Consider the following 17,740-nt stretch of genomic DNA (forward strand, 5'->3'; position numbering starts at 1 on the left):
AAATTTGGTACAGGGCATGTGTACACACGGGGGCTTTATTTTCTTGCATAACCGTTCGTACGGAATAACCGCCTATAACGCTGTCGTATAATCAATTAAAATTGAGTACCTCATTGTGTATTACAAGCGATGGAGGAGACAGGAGAAAGATTTATGTAAGCCACCCAATAAGCCATTGAATTCAAACAACGCATCCACCCACGTAAAAACCCGGCCACGTCGGACTGTTCTCGAAACACAGCTGACTCACGTTTCGTTATCATTGAAACTTTGACACTCTTTGTCGTTTTACGGGATGTACAGGATATCTGTTGTACATCTTCGAAAGATATACCCATCCACCCTTTCATCGGACTGTCTCTGAAAAACCCCCCACCCCCACCCCACCCCCTCGCCGTTCATTATCATTACGTAAATCATCGATTCTTCGCGAACAATACAAGCACACCGCGTAAGCCGCCATTTGTATTTCAATTACAAAGGGGAAGACGTACGACGAAATTATATCACATTATCAACGGGGAATCGTTCATTAATACGCTTCGTCAATTTTCTATCCCCGACTCGAATCCGCTGAGAAGAGAAAGAGAAGGAAAAGCAGACGACGAGATACTCCGCTTGGATACGTATACGTGTTAGCGGATCTCTGAAAATTTATGTACCCAGACCTAATTGAGCGAAGGGTAGGTTGACGTGCATTTAGGTACGTATGGAAAACGGATGATATTCGGTATACCGTAGCCCGTTTAATCCTACGCCACCGACGACGACTGTCAAGGGCCTAATTGAGTTTGGCGTGATTGTCTTTATTACCGGGTCACCGCGACGACGACTCCTCCTCCTACCTCCGCTTCTCCGCTATTGCCGCTCATTACCGATTCTGATTTTATGAAACCATCGCTCGACGAATTAATTTTCGACTATTTTCCGATGATATTTCTGGAAATTCAACACCACGTACATCACCGCACCTTAATGGAGTGATTTTTTGTTACGCGTCCTATAAAATATCCCCAACGATGATTTTATCCCGATCATTTTTTTCGTCCTTTCATCGGGACACGTTGATTGTATTTATCATCGTCTTACGCGTTTTAAAAAAATGGATATTTCACGCGTCCAGAAATGAGGAGATAAAAAAAAAATGTGTCGAAGAAGAAGAAGATGCCGACTGAACTGATGAGCGCTGATAGCCCGGAATGTCGGTGTCGACCCACGCGATAACTCGCGAATCGTAGCCGTGTGTAACTCCGCTCATTGCTGTCGGTCATGATTCAAGTTGTGCGAATAAAAATTGCAACCCCGTACGCACCGAGAAACTTCGCATATATTTTTCGCACGAAAAAAAATCAAGCACTTTCGCAAATTGTAGCTACGATCTATGTAGACGCGATTGAATTTCTACTCGCGGAACGTCGCGATAAATTTCGCCGTGAAAAAGAATTGGAAAGTATAAAGTTTGAGAAGCGGCGGCGACGACAATCTTCGTCGTTGAAATGTGTAAAAGACGGAACGTAAAAAAAAAAAAAAAAAGGAAGGGAAATTTAAAAACGGAGATGAGAGAAAAGGAAAAGAAGAGAAGAAAGAAAAAAAAAAAAAGGAATATTGGTGATAAAATTTAAGCCGTATTTACGCCGGCTGGACCCGCCGCTGACCATGGCACTGCCATGTTGCGGCGTGGGCGTTCGGGCCCCAATTATTATGGTATTTGTGCTCGGGCTGGTTCGACGACTCGAGAGACACTAAAAGAGAAGAGGGCCCGGAGTATCGGCCGTTTTGGGACTCGCCAAACGGCGGTGGAACGCTAAGTTATTTTTACAAATTGTCAAGGTTTTTTTTCCACCCCGCGTCGTAAGGAGGTGTCAATTAGCGGGAAGGTATACCTATACCCGATACATGTATATGTATACAAGTGAATTAGTACGCGATGTACACGGAGAGATAAGAGAGATGGGAAGGAGACGAGAGGAATCTTTCGAATCTCACGAGTCGAACAATAAAGCCTACAGACCTCGGCAAAGTAGGCACGAGACACGAGGAGATCGGCAGACGCGACGTCGATGACTGATACTTTCCTTGACCTTAATTTCAATTTCAAATGAAATTCATTCAATTACAAGTTCAACGTCATCCGAGAATTGGGTCGACGTCGTACGTAGATGTATACGTATACGTGGACTAATACACCTATAAGGAAATGCGTAACATAAACGGTAGTTAGTTATGCCGTACGGTGCGGATAAAGTTCGAAACAAAGTCGAGGGTAAGGGTTCAAGTTTAAGGTATAAGGGACGTCCCGCTGGCATCTAATTATTGGCTCTGAAACGTTGAATTTCAACGCTTCTTCATAAAAGCGTAATAAAGAATACAACAATCCCACGTATCCTCGCGTCTGCTGCCGCAGCTTCCGCCGCATACGTATCCCCCATATCCCCGTCCGGTGAGCTATGCTCGCTTGCGTTCCGCGGAACGAAAGAATACCAAACATAGTCCCGTCTCGTACCCGTAGGTACAACCTGTGCATCAAGTGCCTTCCTAGTTTTCTTTATTATATCCTCGGAGGATCATTAATCCGTGAACACCATATACGGTAAATTTTGGTCGACCGTAACCCGCGACTACGACGTTATTTCCACGAGATTTCGAGGGTATAAAAATCCGGGTATCGTCGTTAGTTTCGATAATTTTCTTCCTCTTCGCTTCCTTTTTTTTTGTTACTTTTTTTTTTTCATTCATTCATTTCTGTTCGCGGGTTCACGTAGGCAGTAGGTGGTAGTTATACGGTGGTGGTGGTGGTATAATAAGGTGAAACGAAATACACGATGTAGCGTATCCCGATCGGGAATAATATCCAACTCGAAGGTAGAGGAGAGAAGCGTCGTACGGCATGACCACCTTAATATAAACCTGGATTCACAGCTATATTGACAGCGGTTAATTAAGCGGAGAATTGACTCTTTCCGTGTGGTCCGTAGCCGGTAATATCGCGACATTGAAGTCGGCCTTTTAAAATGCCCGACCATCGCCGATTTTAATACATCTGATAATTCTGCGACGTTCCGAACACGCCTGCAATAGCGGAAAAAAAAACGGGCAACGCGTCTTTCAGCGATAATTCGTAATAACCCCCTTCGTTAATTCGTTGGTGAATTTTTATTCTTCGACGAAAAAAAATTCTAAAGAAACCAACGCGTACAACATTCTTGTATTTTAGAATCACCGCACTTATACCTGTATCTTTGGTTTTCCAACGTTATTCGAAAAATGGAAAAAAAAAGGATAAAAAACAAACTCTGCCACCCACACGAACCGGCTGGAATGTTTTATGGGTTGTCATTAGCCTTCCGCGAGCATTAATTACCTATCACCTTCTAGGGGCATTTTCAGAATTTGAACTTCGAAGACTCATTTTTTTTTTTTTTTTTTTTCTAAAACTCAGCGAGCGCAGCATGGGGTCCGAGGGCATTATAGAGTGTCGAAATATTCTCTATTTTTTATCCACACACAGTTTCCCTATAAAAGCGAGTTTTACGCCCTATAAAGTAAAAAATCTCCCAATAAAATCGTACGAAATAAAAATGTGTAAACTACACAGAGCGAGAGAGAGAGAGAAATCCGGCGAAGGAGTTGAGAAAAATTTCTATATCCACGCGCGTTACGGACGTGGACCGCGAGAGAAACGAGATGAAAAACAGATCGCCAGCTAGCGTACACGTATAAAACGCACTGCTCGGCGAGGGCGTAGCGACGGTGGGCGGCTACGAGGAGATACGATCGCAAATCACTTCACGTGTCGCTTCGTTTATACGTGCGTAGGTAAAATCTAGTAGGACACATGGAAAAGTACGTTTCACCTACATTCGACGACCGTTGATTCGTTTTCCCTTTTTTTTTTTTTTTTTTTTATACAATACTACGTCGTGCGATGATACACGGTATGATGATTTCGTGTACAATAGCGCGGCACCCATTTGGCCAAAAATCATCGAAAGATACACGCGGACCAGCGACCGATGCAAGTACGCGCGAATAAATTATTACCAATTATTTCAGCACGCGATATTTTGATCGACGTTATATTCGTTGAATTATAACCATTTATATTGACACAGGTCAGCAATTTATCTACAATTATTATCCAATTAAATTCTTAATGTATGTAATCACTGCAGAATATGACCTGTGACGAACGACCTGTCGTTGCAGCAGCTGGTTATCGCCGATGTCTCATGTACACACCCCGTCTATGTACACTTATTATCATCGTAATGTATTTCGCTCACATCCACGTGCCCGTCGATGAGTAGGTGGCAATTTTGCCGCGATGACGAATCGATCGAGACGAAAAGAAACGTCTCATTTTTTTTTTATTTTTTATTTATTTATTTATTTTTTTTCCTTTCAATCTCCTAATCCGGATTTTCATTTCTATTCGAAATTTTTCACAGACGAACGTGCACGTACGTTCGCCCCGATCGGGAGTGGAGAAATTTCACTTTTTCTATTCGTACGACCTGCAGGACGACAATCCGCGTACCGTGATGTCGTTGCGAGAAAAATGATCGTGTAAAATAAATTGTTTAATTGCCTCCTACGAATAAATTCCAATGCGTCAAACCGCATGCGTGATATATCGGAATGACATTCCGAACTTACCGAACGACGTCGTCGTGTAGAGAGAATGAATTTATGTGGCCACGTGGTAACGTGAAGAAATTCGTTGCCACAGCGATAAGAGAATCGATTTTTTTGATTTCCGTCGCGCGGGAAAAAAGGAAAAAAAATTGGCATGAAAAATTCGAAAACCATGTCGGCACAGGACTTATTCGCGTGGCTTTAAGATATTCATTTTGAAGTCCGGTACGAGACGGTGTTCGCAGGTGAGTTTAATGAAATTCAGTTCGCTAATGGGTATCGTAATAGTAATTATTATGCTAATATTAACCTGCACCGCTGCAAGCCGTTATTTACAACTGAATCTGAATATCAACGTTGTAAATAATTGCACACCTGTCACCGAAAATTAAATACACGCCGAGGCTTATTTAATTGATTTTCAAATCACACTAATCAAACTCATCCCCCGTAAAACAATTTCTTTCCTCTCATCCTCAACGACCGAGTGCGAGGAACGATGGATCAAAAAAAAAATTATTTTCTTCGGATGAAATAATATCATCACTCGAATCTTCTTGACTCGTTATCGAATCACGCGAGCGACGCTCAATTGATTCAGATATCGCGAGGAATAGAAGTAAAAAAAAAAAATCAATCAAATGGAAAAAATAAAAAAAAAAAAAGCCTCAGTCGGAATAGAAAGCGATAAAGTTGTGGGTGGATCGACGGACGCCGGGTTTGCACCGTCGATAGATCGGTCAGTTTTACTTTTTCTCCCCCCCCCCTACCCCCCTCCGCAGCCCCCTTTCCAATACCAACGACGTACGTGCATACGTGTGCACGTCTGTATATCCTGTGGGAATATAGAGATAGAGATGCAAAAAGTTAACCCGCCGTTGCCTGCTATGATTTATAATTTATAATGACCAACGACTTTTTGCTTATAAATTCTGTCCGCGCGCGATACCCGGAGAACCGCAATAATTTACTGCGTCATGTTACACGGATAGCGAGGGTACGATAGTTGAAAATATCGCTGTATTATTCCAAGCCAAGGGCGTGTGGGTGACGCACCTATACGTATTCACATCCAGCTATACCAGATGATACCACGAAACAATAAATGTATAGGATATTTCTACTCCCTGCGTCGCTTAATTACTATCGAATCGTAGAAATTTTCAGGCAACGCGCCGTTTCCGCCATTGCCCCTCAAGCCAAGCCTCGATGCAATTGAATTTTGTAAAAATTCCACTCACCATGCGTTGCACACCCAACTGCAAGGCCGTTTCCGCCATTGTCCCTTAAAGCCAAGCCTCGATGCAATTGAATTTTGTAAAAATTTCACTCACCGTGCGTGTTGCAGCCCCGAACTGCACGGCGTCCATCCGGTCCGGGTCACCCATAGCAACCACCTCCGATGGCGCGTCCATCCCCACCACCTCGCATTTATCACTGCACCGCGATGCAACGAGAAACTGCACCGAATTCGCGACGAGTTAAACTACGAATAGAAACTGCTACACCGAACTAACTTCAACGAGGAACTGATACGATTTACTGTAGATTCGGTATTATTGGGACGGCGTTGCGACGCTGTTGTTTGTACTTGACCGTTGCCTTAGGTCGTTGCTAACGTAAACAAATGCGAAGCGCAGACCGACCGAGCGCGTCTGAACTAGCCACGTTATAATATAACGGTGAAATATTACGACTCGCATCACGGCTCAACGGATTGATGGAAAATAATTTCTTATTTTTTTTTTTTTTTCCAAAATCAACGAGAGCATGCGGATAAAATTTATACCCTTGGCACCTATCGTATATACCTATATGAGCAGCGCAAGAATGATGAGGGGAATAATGTGGATCGGTATATATATATATATATAAATACGTATACGTGTATATACGAAGTACGTACAGGGAATAGGATCGTCGAGGCACTTCCAGGTCTAATGCCCCGCGGGATTCCAACACACCTGTACACGTATACTTAAGGGTGGGGGAGGGGGTCGTCCGTCGTACCCGCGATCGGGTTAACAATTTACTTTTTTACTTCTCTACACGCGTGGCTCGCTTTGCCCAGGTTCTTATCTCGTGGCAAATGTGCCTCTGGCTCTCGCGAGCCACTCGACTAACTTTTTGTGGGAAGAAAAATAAATAAAAAATAAAAAAAAATAGTAAAAATAGTAAAAATAAAATAGAACAAAAATCCCGTTCGAGTCACAGCGAGGAACTCGCGGTTTTATCTCTCGCATTGTAATCCACCCGCAGCTGGGATGTGGGAATAAAAAATAATTTGAGATTGGGGATAGAAAATTAATGAGTTTAAAATCTACTGTGGATATCGCAGATGTAATTATCGTTCGATTGCTCTACCCCACCGCCCACGATCTCAAGGTGAGACGTGATTATGTACACGAACTATACGTCGATCGTGGATGAAAAAAATTGCAACAAATAGTTGAATAAAAATAACTAAAATGGCATTCGAGTGAAAAAAATTATACAGAAAAAGCATATAATGAATGGAGATAATTGGCGACGAATTGGTTACGTGTACTTGGACGGTATTGTAGTTAATTTTTGTACTGAGACACTCACCCACTGAAGAACAAGGTTTTAGAACCAATCCGCAGTGCCGCCCTACGATATTCTCAGCTCAGCTCAGCCTGAAAATATATTTTGTAACTTGTGAACGAATAAAATTGATAATTAAAAAAAACCAAAAAAAAATCCATGACTCGGTGTATTGCCTTTTTTTTTCTCCTTTTGTCCTTTATCCTCATTACCCCGCACGTTGTGATGTTGAAGAACTTTTACTTGCAACTGAATTATCATGATCATTATCACATGGTCAAACTCTATACTCCTTGTAGGTCGGAAGATTAAAAGGTTAAGATTTATTTTTTTCAATCTGAAGAATTAACGGACAGATTGATGATGTATCGATTTGATCCAAGGCTTTTCTCGTACGGACAAAATCTGTGCAACGTTGTGGATATGGCGAAGGTCCGTGTAAGCCGCACGAGACGCGACGGGGCAAGAAATTAACGCGCGTGAAACGGTAACGGTGCTGCGTACGTACGAGTTTTTTAATTCTCTTTTTTCTTTTTTCTTTTTTCCATCTCCTTTTATTCGTTCCTTTTTCGGGCAATTTCTTTCTCGTAATATGTACAGAGGCGAGATAAAAAAGCATGGAAAATTAATAATAGGTTTTCGATTAACCAGCACCTACACGTCGGTCCGACTCATAATTCATTTGCCCTTAAATTTTTTTTTTCAAATCTTATTTCTCATTCCGCCCGCATTTAGTGGACTGAGGTGGCCCGTGTGTACGGGAAGAGACGGATTGCCGTATCGGAGTGGGGGGAAAGGAATTGTAATAAGATGAAAATTGATGCATAAATAAAATTACGTCTACTTATGCGTGTATGTAGATATGATGTATTAAAACCTCCGGTAGTACGCGCATACGACGTATTACATGTATATTTATAATAACGCGTTATACATTCAAACATGATTTAAATATTTTTCATTATTATATACACATTCAGATAACAAATTTAATAACGTTCAACGTGGTATGTATTCACATACACTGTATATATATATATATATATATGTATATAATATCGTATATAACGCATTGCATGGGTATATCAGCGTGCAGCAAAAATCACTGTTACACAATATAATAATTATTACATATAAATTAGCATTGTTAGTCGTTATTGATGATACCAGTTAACGACGTGTTCGCCTCTTTTTACTTTTTGTTCTTTTATTTTTCATTACTCCAGTCTTCACGAACCAATCACACTAAAGATCTATGTATATAATAGTTGAAAAAAAATTTCTCCAATTTGAATCACATCTGCACTATCAATTGATTAAATATATCTCTGTTGAGTGAGATTTTTAGACACCTGTAGCACCGAAATTTTCCATTAACAAGAATTTTTTTTTTGTATTCTACATTTTCCAAATATCCTGGACCTTTCATTACTTAATAAGTTAACTATGTATCTACGTGTATAATAATTACGTCAAGTTCAGCCTTCAATGATATGCCTGTCGTGGAATTAAAAGTAGAACGAAAAAAATGTAGAGAAGAAAAATTATTTATACATATATATTTGTATTATTATTTAGGGGTATTGAAAAATATCTTTGATAGATCATGCACAAGTTCACAAATTCATTTTCTTTTGTTTGCTCCATCGATTGAAATATTCGGTAATTGTTTTTTTTTCTAAACAAGTTGTAAAATTTTTCTAATTTACGAAGGCACGGTATTTCAATGGTCAATTTGATACAACACACATTTTATGGGTGCTGTGAGGTGTACGACATTCGAAACACAGATATGTTAGTGGTGATAGAAAAGGAAAAGAAGATGAAAATTAACTGAAAAAAGGAAACTAATTGTAAAATAAAAGGTAAATCATAAAAAACACAAATAAATTCGTTCAAAAATTATATTTCATCATTCTGGCACGATTTGTAAACACAACATATTTTATAAATTAACGTACACAATCTTCAATAATTTATACATATTTACCATGAAAGGTTTTATGTTTCTTATTATTATTACTTTAATTAGCGGTTTTTTTTTCTGGTTTTTTAATTTTTTTTTTTTTAATTTTTGTCAATTTATTTTTTCCTTTAATAGCGTTTTTCATCTCATCTACTACCGTTACAAAAATAGGCTGTGATTATTTTTATTCATCTATTCGTTTTCAATAATTCATTCGTTCATCGCGAGGATTGTGATATCTCGTTTCTTCTTTATTCAATAATTAATATTTTTACAAAATTTAATAATCCGAAAAATCGGTAATCGAAGTAATGATGAAGAACAAAATGCCTAATGATAATTAAATGAGAACTAAAACGTTTCATTTTACATCCGATCAATTGTTACAACAAAAATACGATTTAATCTTGCTCAAAATTTTTATAACAATAGTAAATGCACACAGGACTAACTTCTTCTTTCCCTATCTCAATACGATAACTTGTACAATTCGAAATAATGATGAAAAAAAAAAAAAAAAAAAAAAAAACAGAAATCTTTTCGGGGAGGGAAAAGGAGATTTGGAATGGAAACGGGATGTGTAAAGAGGTGTACAAAAAAAAAAAAAGAAAAGAAAACAGGGTAACAAAATAAATAATAGAAGCATTAAACATCATTAATCACTTAACAAAATAATTAGGGATTGTAATATTAATAAGTATCGTAATAGCAATAAAAATAGTGATGATAGTAATATTAATATAACTGTAATGATAGCCAAGTAATTTAATTATTAATTATGAACATGTCAATATATATATATATTATATAGATAATTGTCTGGCACGGTTTTTTCTCTTTCAAATTTTCTCTTCTTGATTCTTTCAATGCAAAAATCGCCTGAATCCGGTCGATTGAAGTAACTAAACGTTTTTAAAGATCAACGATTGATAAAATACAAATACCCATTGATACTCTCCAAGAGAAATGATCCTAATTCATTATTCATTTGACACACGTGTTGCTGCTGCAGTAGATTTGGAGAAAGTTTATCTTGTCCTTAATCAATCTTTAACACATCGGTGAATTTGGTCATTTTTCTAACATTCGAAAAATTTCACATGATTTCCAACTTACACTGAATGATATTTTTTCAATTTTCTTTATAATAGAAAAAAAAAAGCTACTAATGAGTGCAAAAAAAAAAAAAACTAGTTATGCATAATCATATTATTTTAGTTAGGGCAAGGTAAATGGCAAGCGAGAGAGCAAATAGAAAAAATCAAAACGTTTAGAAAAACTACTTAAATACTAATCAATGTTTCGATAACGATTAACAACAATTTTTCTCGCATTCGACTAAAAAATGTCAAATGTCAAATAGTATAATTAAGGGAAAAAGATCCGAGCAACTCGACATACAAAAACAGCCGTTCGTTCCCTATACGTATGTGTGGATCCACGTTTGATATTTTTTTTCTCACAACTTTTCACGCGCACCGCGTAATGCCCTGTACAGTTACTGTTAATGCTTATCATAATTTTTTTCTGTTAAGTTTTATTATTAATTAATATTGTCATTGGTGTTGTTAATTTTGTTATTAAATATTACTGGTATCGACGCTATCACCTACAATTTCATCTGATTATTTTTCTTCTGACTGATAATTTTCTTTCTCTGTACGTTGTACGATGAACTTTTGAAAATTAGTTTTTTTTTTCTATTTCAATGTTTAAAATTCTTTAAAAGAAAATCATCTCCAGTTATCAAGTACGAACCAACTTCTTTTTTTCTCCTAGCCTTCCAGATTACAAGTCTACGACTTGTTGTTAGTACGAGGTATAAATATTAGTACCTTATGACAAAGTGTAACAAATAAATGATAATAAAATAAAAAAATGGTGCACGGAAAAGATCATCTCAAGAAAGATGAAAAGAAATTTTCTTACCCATTCAATCGAAAATTACGATATTCAACGAAATTGGCACTGCAGATTTTTGTATATCATGAGTTTCTGAAACAGCTTTTTACCCTAATCATAACACGTACAAAACGAAAAATTACTAAAATAAAAAAAAAACTAATCACGTGATTCATAAATTATAATACGTACAGTACATATAGTGTATCAAGGATCACAACGTCGGAGCATAAAATGTATATGTAAAGGTAGGTAAAGTTATTACAGGCATACGTTTTTTTCCCTTTTCTTTTTCAATCTGATTTGAAGTTTTAGTTTAAAATGAGTATAGGGATATAATTTAACTTAAATATATTTACAGTCAATAATTAATTTAACAATAATCCTTAAAATATTCTTAGATAATTGAATTCAAATTTCAACGTACTTCACATGACATTATATTAAACATATTATTAAGAGAACATGACCAGAAATTGGTCGTCAACCCAATGAATTAATTATTGATAACGATAATTTATATTAACGATAATGATAATATTATTAATAATAATGATAATGATAATAATAATTCGCTAATTACACAGCATCGTGCATTATTACTCGTTCGACGTATCTATATGTACATTTTTTGTTATTTTATTTTTTTAAATTTTTATGTTCCGGAATGCTTGTTTTTTTTTTATTTTTATACGTTTTACCATACGTATAATGTATTTATACAATGTTACTCGATGAATGAAATAATTAATTAATCAACGTTAATGAACTTTGTCTGAGAGAATTTTTTTTCCGTCTTTCGTTTCACGCGAAACAAGCGAGAAAAGATTGACGACGATCGATAGCGTTTATCCGTATCGGTGAGGAGTACGTTTCGTCAAGGGATTTTTTTTCAAAATTTTTCGATCGATCTGGCATATATTTTTTTTTTTCTCTATTTTTAATTATCGATGAAATAATACGTGGCAGACGAAGTTATCGGAGGTGAAATTATCGCGTTCAAAAATATCAGAGAAATCAAAGTACAGTAAAAGGAACGAAATGTGATCCACTCGAAAAAACTTATACTTCATTGTCAAATCTAGTTCGTTATGGAATAATTAATGAATCGATGAGATTACATACGTATGGTATGTAATTTTTGTTAGATTAATACTGTTAGCGCGATATTAATATCATACTGTTTCCGAATAATTATGTACAGTTATGTAAGAATTAGGTGAATAAATTAATACGTAAACGACGATAGGAGATCTACCAGTAGTACGTGTGCGCGATAATCGAGACGATGACACGACGATGATATGAGACGCGGTCTACCTTTACATCGAAACGCAAAATGAACAATCGAGCGAAACATACCGCACTGCATATGCACCTTCCATTTTTCTTTTCGCTGATTTGGTAGAGAAGTAAAAAAATAAAATGAAAAATAAGAAAAAAATAACTGAAAGTCCCCCAAAATCAGGAAATAATAGTAATTTTGAATCAGGGGGGAAGAAATAAAGATATAGAGAGAGAGAGAGAACTTCACAACACAGAGTACCGCAGCAGCATTATGGATATTATGAAAAATGACTTCGTTTTCCATCATTTCATTAACAATTGAACAAATAAAATCAAATGACAAAGGTCATTCCATTTTCCACTCCATTTTGACAGCGGTCGATCCGGAATTCGGTGAATTGTTATCCGCGGTGTGATTTTGTATCTGTCCGGGCGACGGTGGGCTTCCCTCGGGCGTGCCAATTTCACTTTTGAGCGGTTGACCGTCGGGATACCTCGCATGGGTCCTCATGTGTCTGGTGATCATGTCCCTGCGACAAGCCGCGTAAGGACACTGCGGACATTTGTAAGGTTTCTCACCCGTATGCGTTCTCTGATGAGTACTGAGGTGATCCGACCTGCTGAAAACCTGTCCGCAAACCCTGCACGTGTAAGGTTTAACGCCGGTGTGAAGCCGCATGTGTCTGGTGAGCATGTCGGATCTGGCGAAACTTCTCTTGCAAACGTCGCACAGGTAGGCCTTAGCCGAGGCGTCTTGCGGCCCCTGTCTCCTGTGTCTCGAAGCCATGTGCTTGGCCAATCGATCGTGGAGACTGAACATTTGCCCGCAGACCGGACACACGTAGGCAACGTCGGCGCCCGGCGGCATTTCTTCCACCACCGGCGATACCTCGAGGTTGTAACGAACGGCGACGCTCTCCTTGGTGGTCGGGGAGGCTACGTCGCCCCTCACCACGGGGACGCTCACCGAACCCCTGGTCACTATGCCGGGCGGCAGTATTTGGAGGGCTGGCGGTCTGGCGCCCCATTTTTTCATCGACAAATCCAGGGGCAGATCCTGAGGACTCGCGGTGCCCTGCATGTTGTTCGCGCCGGTCGATCCGGCGGCGGTGGTCGTCGTGGTCGCGGCGGTCCTCGACGTCGCGTCGCTCTCCAGAGAACCGCTCCTCTGGGGTCCTTGGAGGATCTGGGGTGACTTGCTCTCCCATCCGGGAACGTCCGAGTCCGAGTGACTCCGTCGTCTGAATATGTCCGGAAGGTACTTGGTGTGGAGGTAGTGCTCGAAACTGTAGGAGGACGGCGACACCGGGGTCAACGGGGTCAACGAAGCCGGCGTCAGGGGCGTCAGGGGCGTCAACGGGGTCAGGGGAGACGCCGGCGATGGCAGAAGTAACGGAGGTGTGGCGGCGCAGTGAACGCAGGCACATCCGGCGTACCTCATCGCGGGATGGTAGGTCGGTAGCCTGAGATTTTTTCTACCGTATTGTCCCGCTCCAGAGGCGAAAGACGTTGCGTCTCTTTGAGCGGTCAAATTGTGCGTTACGTCATCGTCGACGTTCGCGGCGTTGATTTCCTCCTTCAATCTCAAAGGGGAGAAATTTATTCTACCCGGACTGTCGGCGAGCGGCGACCTCGACGATCCGAACACCTCTTCGTCCTCCTCGGATACCGCGGTGGTGCCGTCGAAGCGAAACACCTCGCCCTCGGATGGGGAGCTTCTGTGCGCCTGGAGGATGTCGAGTACCTGAGACAGTCGCTTGCGCTTCCGGTGCCGGTGATTGCGATTCGCCGTAGCCGATAACGTGTTGTTGTTGGTGCAGGGCGGAGGTTTGGCGGGTCCCGGGGGCGCGGCAGCGTCCTCCACGGCACTCTCAGCCATAGTCATCGGCGAAGCGCGGCACCCGCCGCTGAGGCCCTTCCTTATGTCCCCCGCGACACCCTCCTCCGCTACCACCGTACTGCCTCCCACCTCGTCCTGAAATCAGAAGGGGAAAAAAACGATTCAACGATTATTGGATTTGAACGAGCGCGATTTCTTTGTTTTCGAGAACGATCTCCGGAGGACGTGAATCCGAACGGAGGGGGGTTGGTCAGAGAGAAACGTAAAGATGTCGTCGCGAGGTTTCTTTGTACCGTAGATGTTGGTATATATAACCGATAACTAGAGCCAATCGCGGTAATTGCGCTCGCCTTAGGTAACAATTTCTTTGGCGCCGATGATCGTTGATCGTTGCGCAGCTCTTTCGATCGGCGTTCCCAGCGATATGTGGTAGCTGGTGCTACCGATCGAACGTAAATTGCCAGACGTTGCTATTGAAACGCATCGGACGATTTCAAGAGTCGCGCCGCCACACCGCACTGTCCGCGGTGTTTTTCTATTTATTGCACGCGTTACCAGTTTACGCGTGCAGCTATTATATTCCTACTTCGCGAGTCGCGAGTCGTAGATCGTAAACCTGGCAAAGTATAAAATGCGGGTGTGGGAACCAAGGTCAACGTTCACGGAACGGGCGAGAGGCTGACAAAAAATAGGAGCGAGAAAAAAAGAAAAAAAAAACAAGGCAGACGTTACCGTACGTCGTCGTCTCGAAGGATTCCAGGACGACGACGACGACGCGACGATGTGTCGAGCTGGATAAAACCGTAGAAGGATGCGCTGTGAGCAAAGAATACCGCGCGCCTCGATACGAACGTGCGTTTCGATGCGTGGGAGAAAAGGTGGAACAAAAAAAATGAAAAAACATATTTTTAAAAGACGCTCTCTGTGACGCTGGCTCACATAAGCGAGACGAAACACGCGAGAGATAGAAAATGAGAAACGAGAAGAGATCGGGAGTCGAGAATCTCCGACGACTTTGAGATCCGAAGATACATTTATTCCGGAAGATTAACGCGAGCGTTTTCCAAGCCCGCAGAGTCCCACGAAAAACCGAATCAAAATTCAATTAAAAATCCCACGGGGTTTAATGTTCATCGATTCGCCACACCAATTTGATAATTGGCCGGGGCGTTGCGTAATCGAAAGATGAAAGTGATACCCGATCGAGCGTCGCACCTTTCGAATTGATCGGTAATTTTTTTTCCTCTTTCAAATATCACGCGTTTCCTTTTCGACTCTCTTTATTATTATGGCCACCCGTACGGACGATTCTTCGATGACACGAGCCCAGCAGTACACAGTTCGTCATAAACTTTAAAATGTAAGTAAACTGAGCAGTATCGAATACAAAAGGAGAAATTTTCATATTTAAAATTCAAATTTGGCTTTATGAAACGCGTGAATAAATCACAACCCGTAAACTTTGATACATCGTAACCAACACCTACCCATTATTTTCCTAGGCGTGAAAATTTATTTGACTCGTCGAGCGAGCTGGAGGGCATAGGTCACGGTACGCGCCGTATAGCGCGCGATATCCTATTTCCCACCTTCGTCTCTCGTCACGTGAAAAAAAAAAAGCCGGACGAGGTGATTCTAAAATTTTCATACGGAAATTGGATAGCAAAAAAAAAAAAAAAAATGCAACGTTCCAGCGTTTAATTTGTATAGATCTGGTTTCGCGAAACGGATAAAACGTTTCTATACACATACCCAAGTTTTATGTGTATATATGCTAAAATCGAAACGGCACGAAAGCAGCGGCTAAATCTAAACGGTGCTCGCTACCGCGCATTGCACTAGCTCTGTATGATAGTTACGAGTAATCGCGCTACCGCTGTACCTGTACGTTCCTAAGGTATATAACGTCTGGTATCGAGGTGTACTTAGATGAAAAACTTGCTTCAATTTATAGACAGTCGGTGGATAGACAGGTGGTACGGAATGTGATTTTCTCTTGGGCAACAACGCCTTCGCAGTTCGCCCGAAGTGACTCTGGGACGTAAGGATAGACGCTGGGTTTAATACGCGGTAGTCGATCTATCAGCAATGGTATATTAGATACGTACGCAGTACCTACGTTGTAACGTTTCAAACAGGAGGAAACACGGGTATTTTTCTACACGTAGCGACAAACCGTATACTTCGACGTTTTAAACACCTCGGAGAGCCCGCAGCTGCGATATTCCAACAAAACTGTTGGAGAAATAGCGGAATAAAGTATATACGGGTGTATATATAAAGCAAACCCAACTCGCGAACAACTATGGGCAATACCGGCGGTCAGAAATAGCGTCGAGTTATACGGACAAAAGTGTCCGGAGTTATTAGAGAAACTGCTAATAGTCGCACGTGAGGAGCGTGCGAAAACCTTATCGGGAAAATTACGGATCGCTACGACGGAATTTCGCGAATGTTCGACTCTCCGTAAGAATAAAACGTCCTTTAAAAAAAAAAAAAAGAAAACATTAAAAATTAAAAAAAAAATAAAAAGAAAACTGTCGGCTTATTTTTCGCGTAGACGCGCAAAACCGCCGATAGCCGTCGATCGACGAGTCGAGTACGGGTTTATCGGATGCTCGCGATTGTTGTTGAGGTTGCTCGGTAGTTTCGCTCGGGGTACGAGGAGGAGCTTCCTTGAAACAGTTGTTGGGTCCGCTTCGTTTCTCTACGGGTGCACGGTGTGGGTACGGGTGGAGGGTCCGGTGGAATTCCCGTCGGAGGCACCTGTAACAGCGACTCGCGCGACCGCCGGACGAAGAGGAACGGAACAGGTTGAGAGGCAGGCGTGGGTGGGGCTGATCTTTCTCTTATACGATCCCGAACCTGCACCGCGCTCAAACGAACCAGCGACGGCGTCGAGCCGCTCCGGATAGCGAACAAGCGGAAACGGTGAAACTCGATGAAACAGACCCGTTCGTTTCGTTTTCTTCAACGACGAATGAAACTCGATGGATCGGGCGGAGCGGAACTTAACGACGATTTCAGATATCCGATGGGACTCGATTCCAGGTTTTTTTTGGGGAAGGAATTTTTTTTCGAAACGACAGGGTGAAGGAGATGCGGAGGATCTTCGGGGCGTTTCGGAGGTTCGTTTCGCTCCGAGATCGCGTTCGGTTTCGACCCATCGCTGGTTCGGCGGGGTCTCAAAGTAGCCGGAGGGCAGACGATCCGAGCGAACGGCTGCGGAACCAGCGAAGCTGCTACCAAAAAACCCGCCTCGCTACCGAAGACTCGTGGAAGAGAAGAGACTCCTCACATCACCGGTGTATAAGAAAATAAGAGGAGTCGTTGAGTCGACTCAGCGAGATACTCGCGTTCTCTATGTATGTGTGTATGTATGTATGTGTACACATATAAAAGCCGAGTCGTCCAGAGTCCGTCGACTCGCACCCATCGAACCATGTCTTCCTATAACACGATATGATACGATACCGATATACAACGAAACGATACCCCCGGCAGCAACGCGGCCGTTTCAATTGTGACGCTTGAATCGGCACCCC

At 41.2% G+C, this 17,740-nt stretch overlaps 1 protein-coding gene across 3 annotated transcripts in view; it reads right to left on the reverse strand.

The window, feature by feature from the left end:
- Positions 1–9,090: 9,090 nt before the first annotated feature.
- The window catches only part of LOC105693067 (zinc finger protein 362), a 37,705-nt gene continuing 29,055 nt past the window's right edge, over positions 9,091–17,740 (reverse strand). For all 3 annotated transcript variants that reach the window (XM_048659256.1, XM_048659255.1, XM_048659257.1), the window contains exon 2: positions 9,091–14,330. In XM_048659256.1, the coding sequence (XP_048515213.1) occupies positions 12,702–14,240 (1,539 nt within the window). In that variant the 5' untranslated portion in view covers positions 14,241–14,330 and the 3' untranslated portion in view covers positions 9,091–12,701. The remainder of the gene's footprint in view (positions 14,331–17,740) is intronic.

Source organism: Athalia rosae, chromosome 8 (assembly GCF_917208135.1).
Source record: "Athalia rosae chromosome 8, iyAthRosa1.1, whole genome shotgun sequence".
NCBI lineage: Eukaryota > Metazoa > Arthropoda > Insecta > Hymenoptera > Athaliidae > Athalia > Athalia rosae.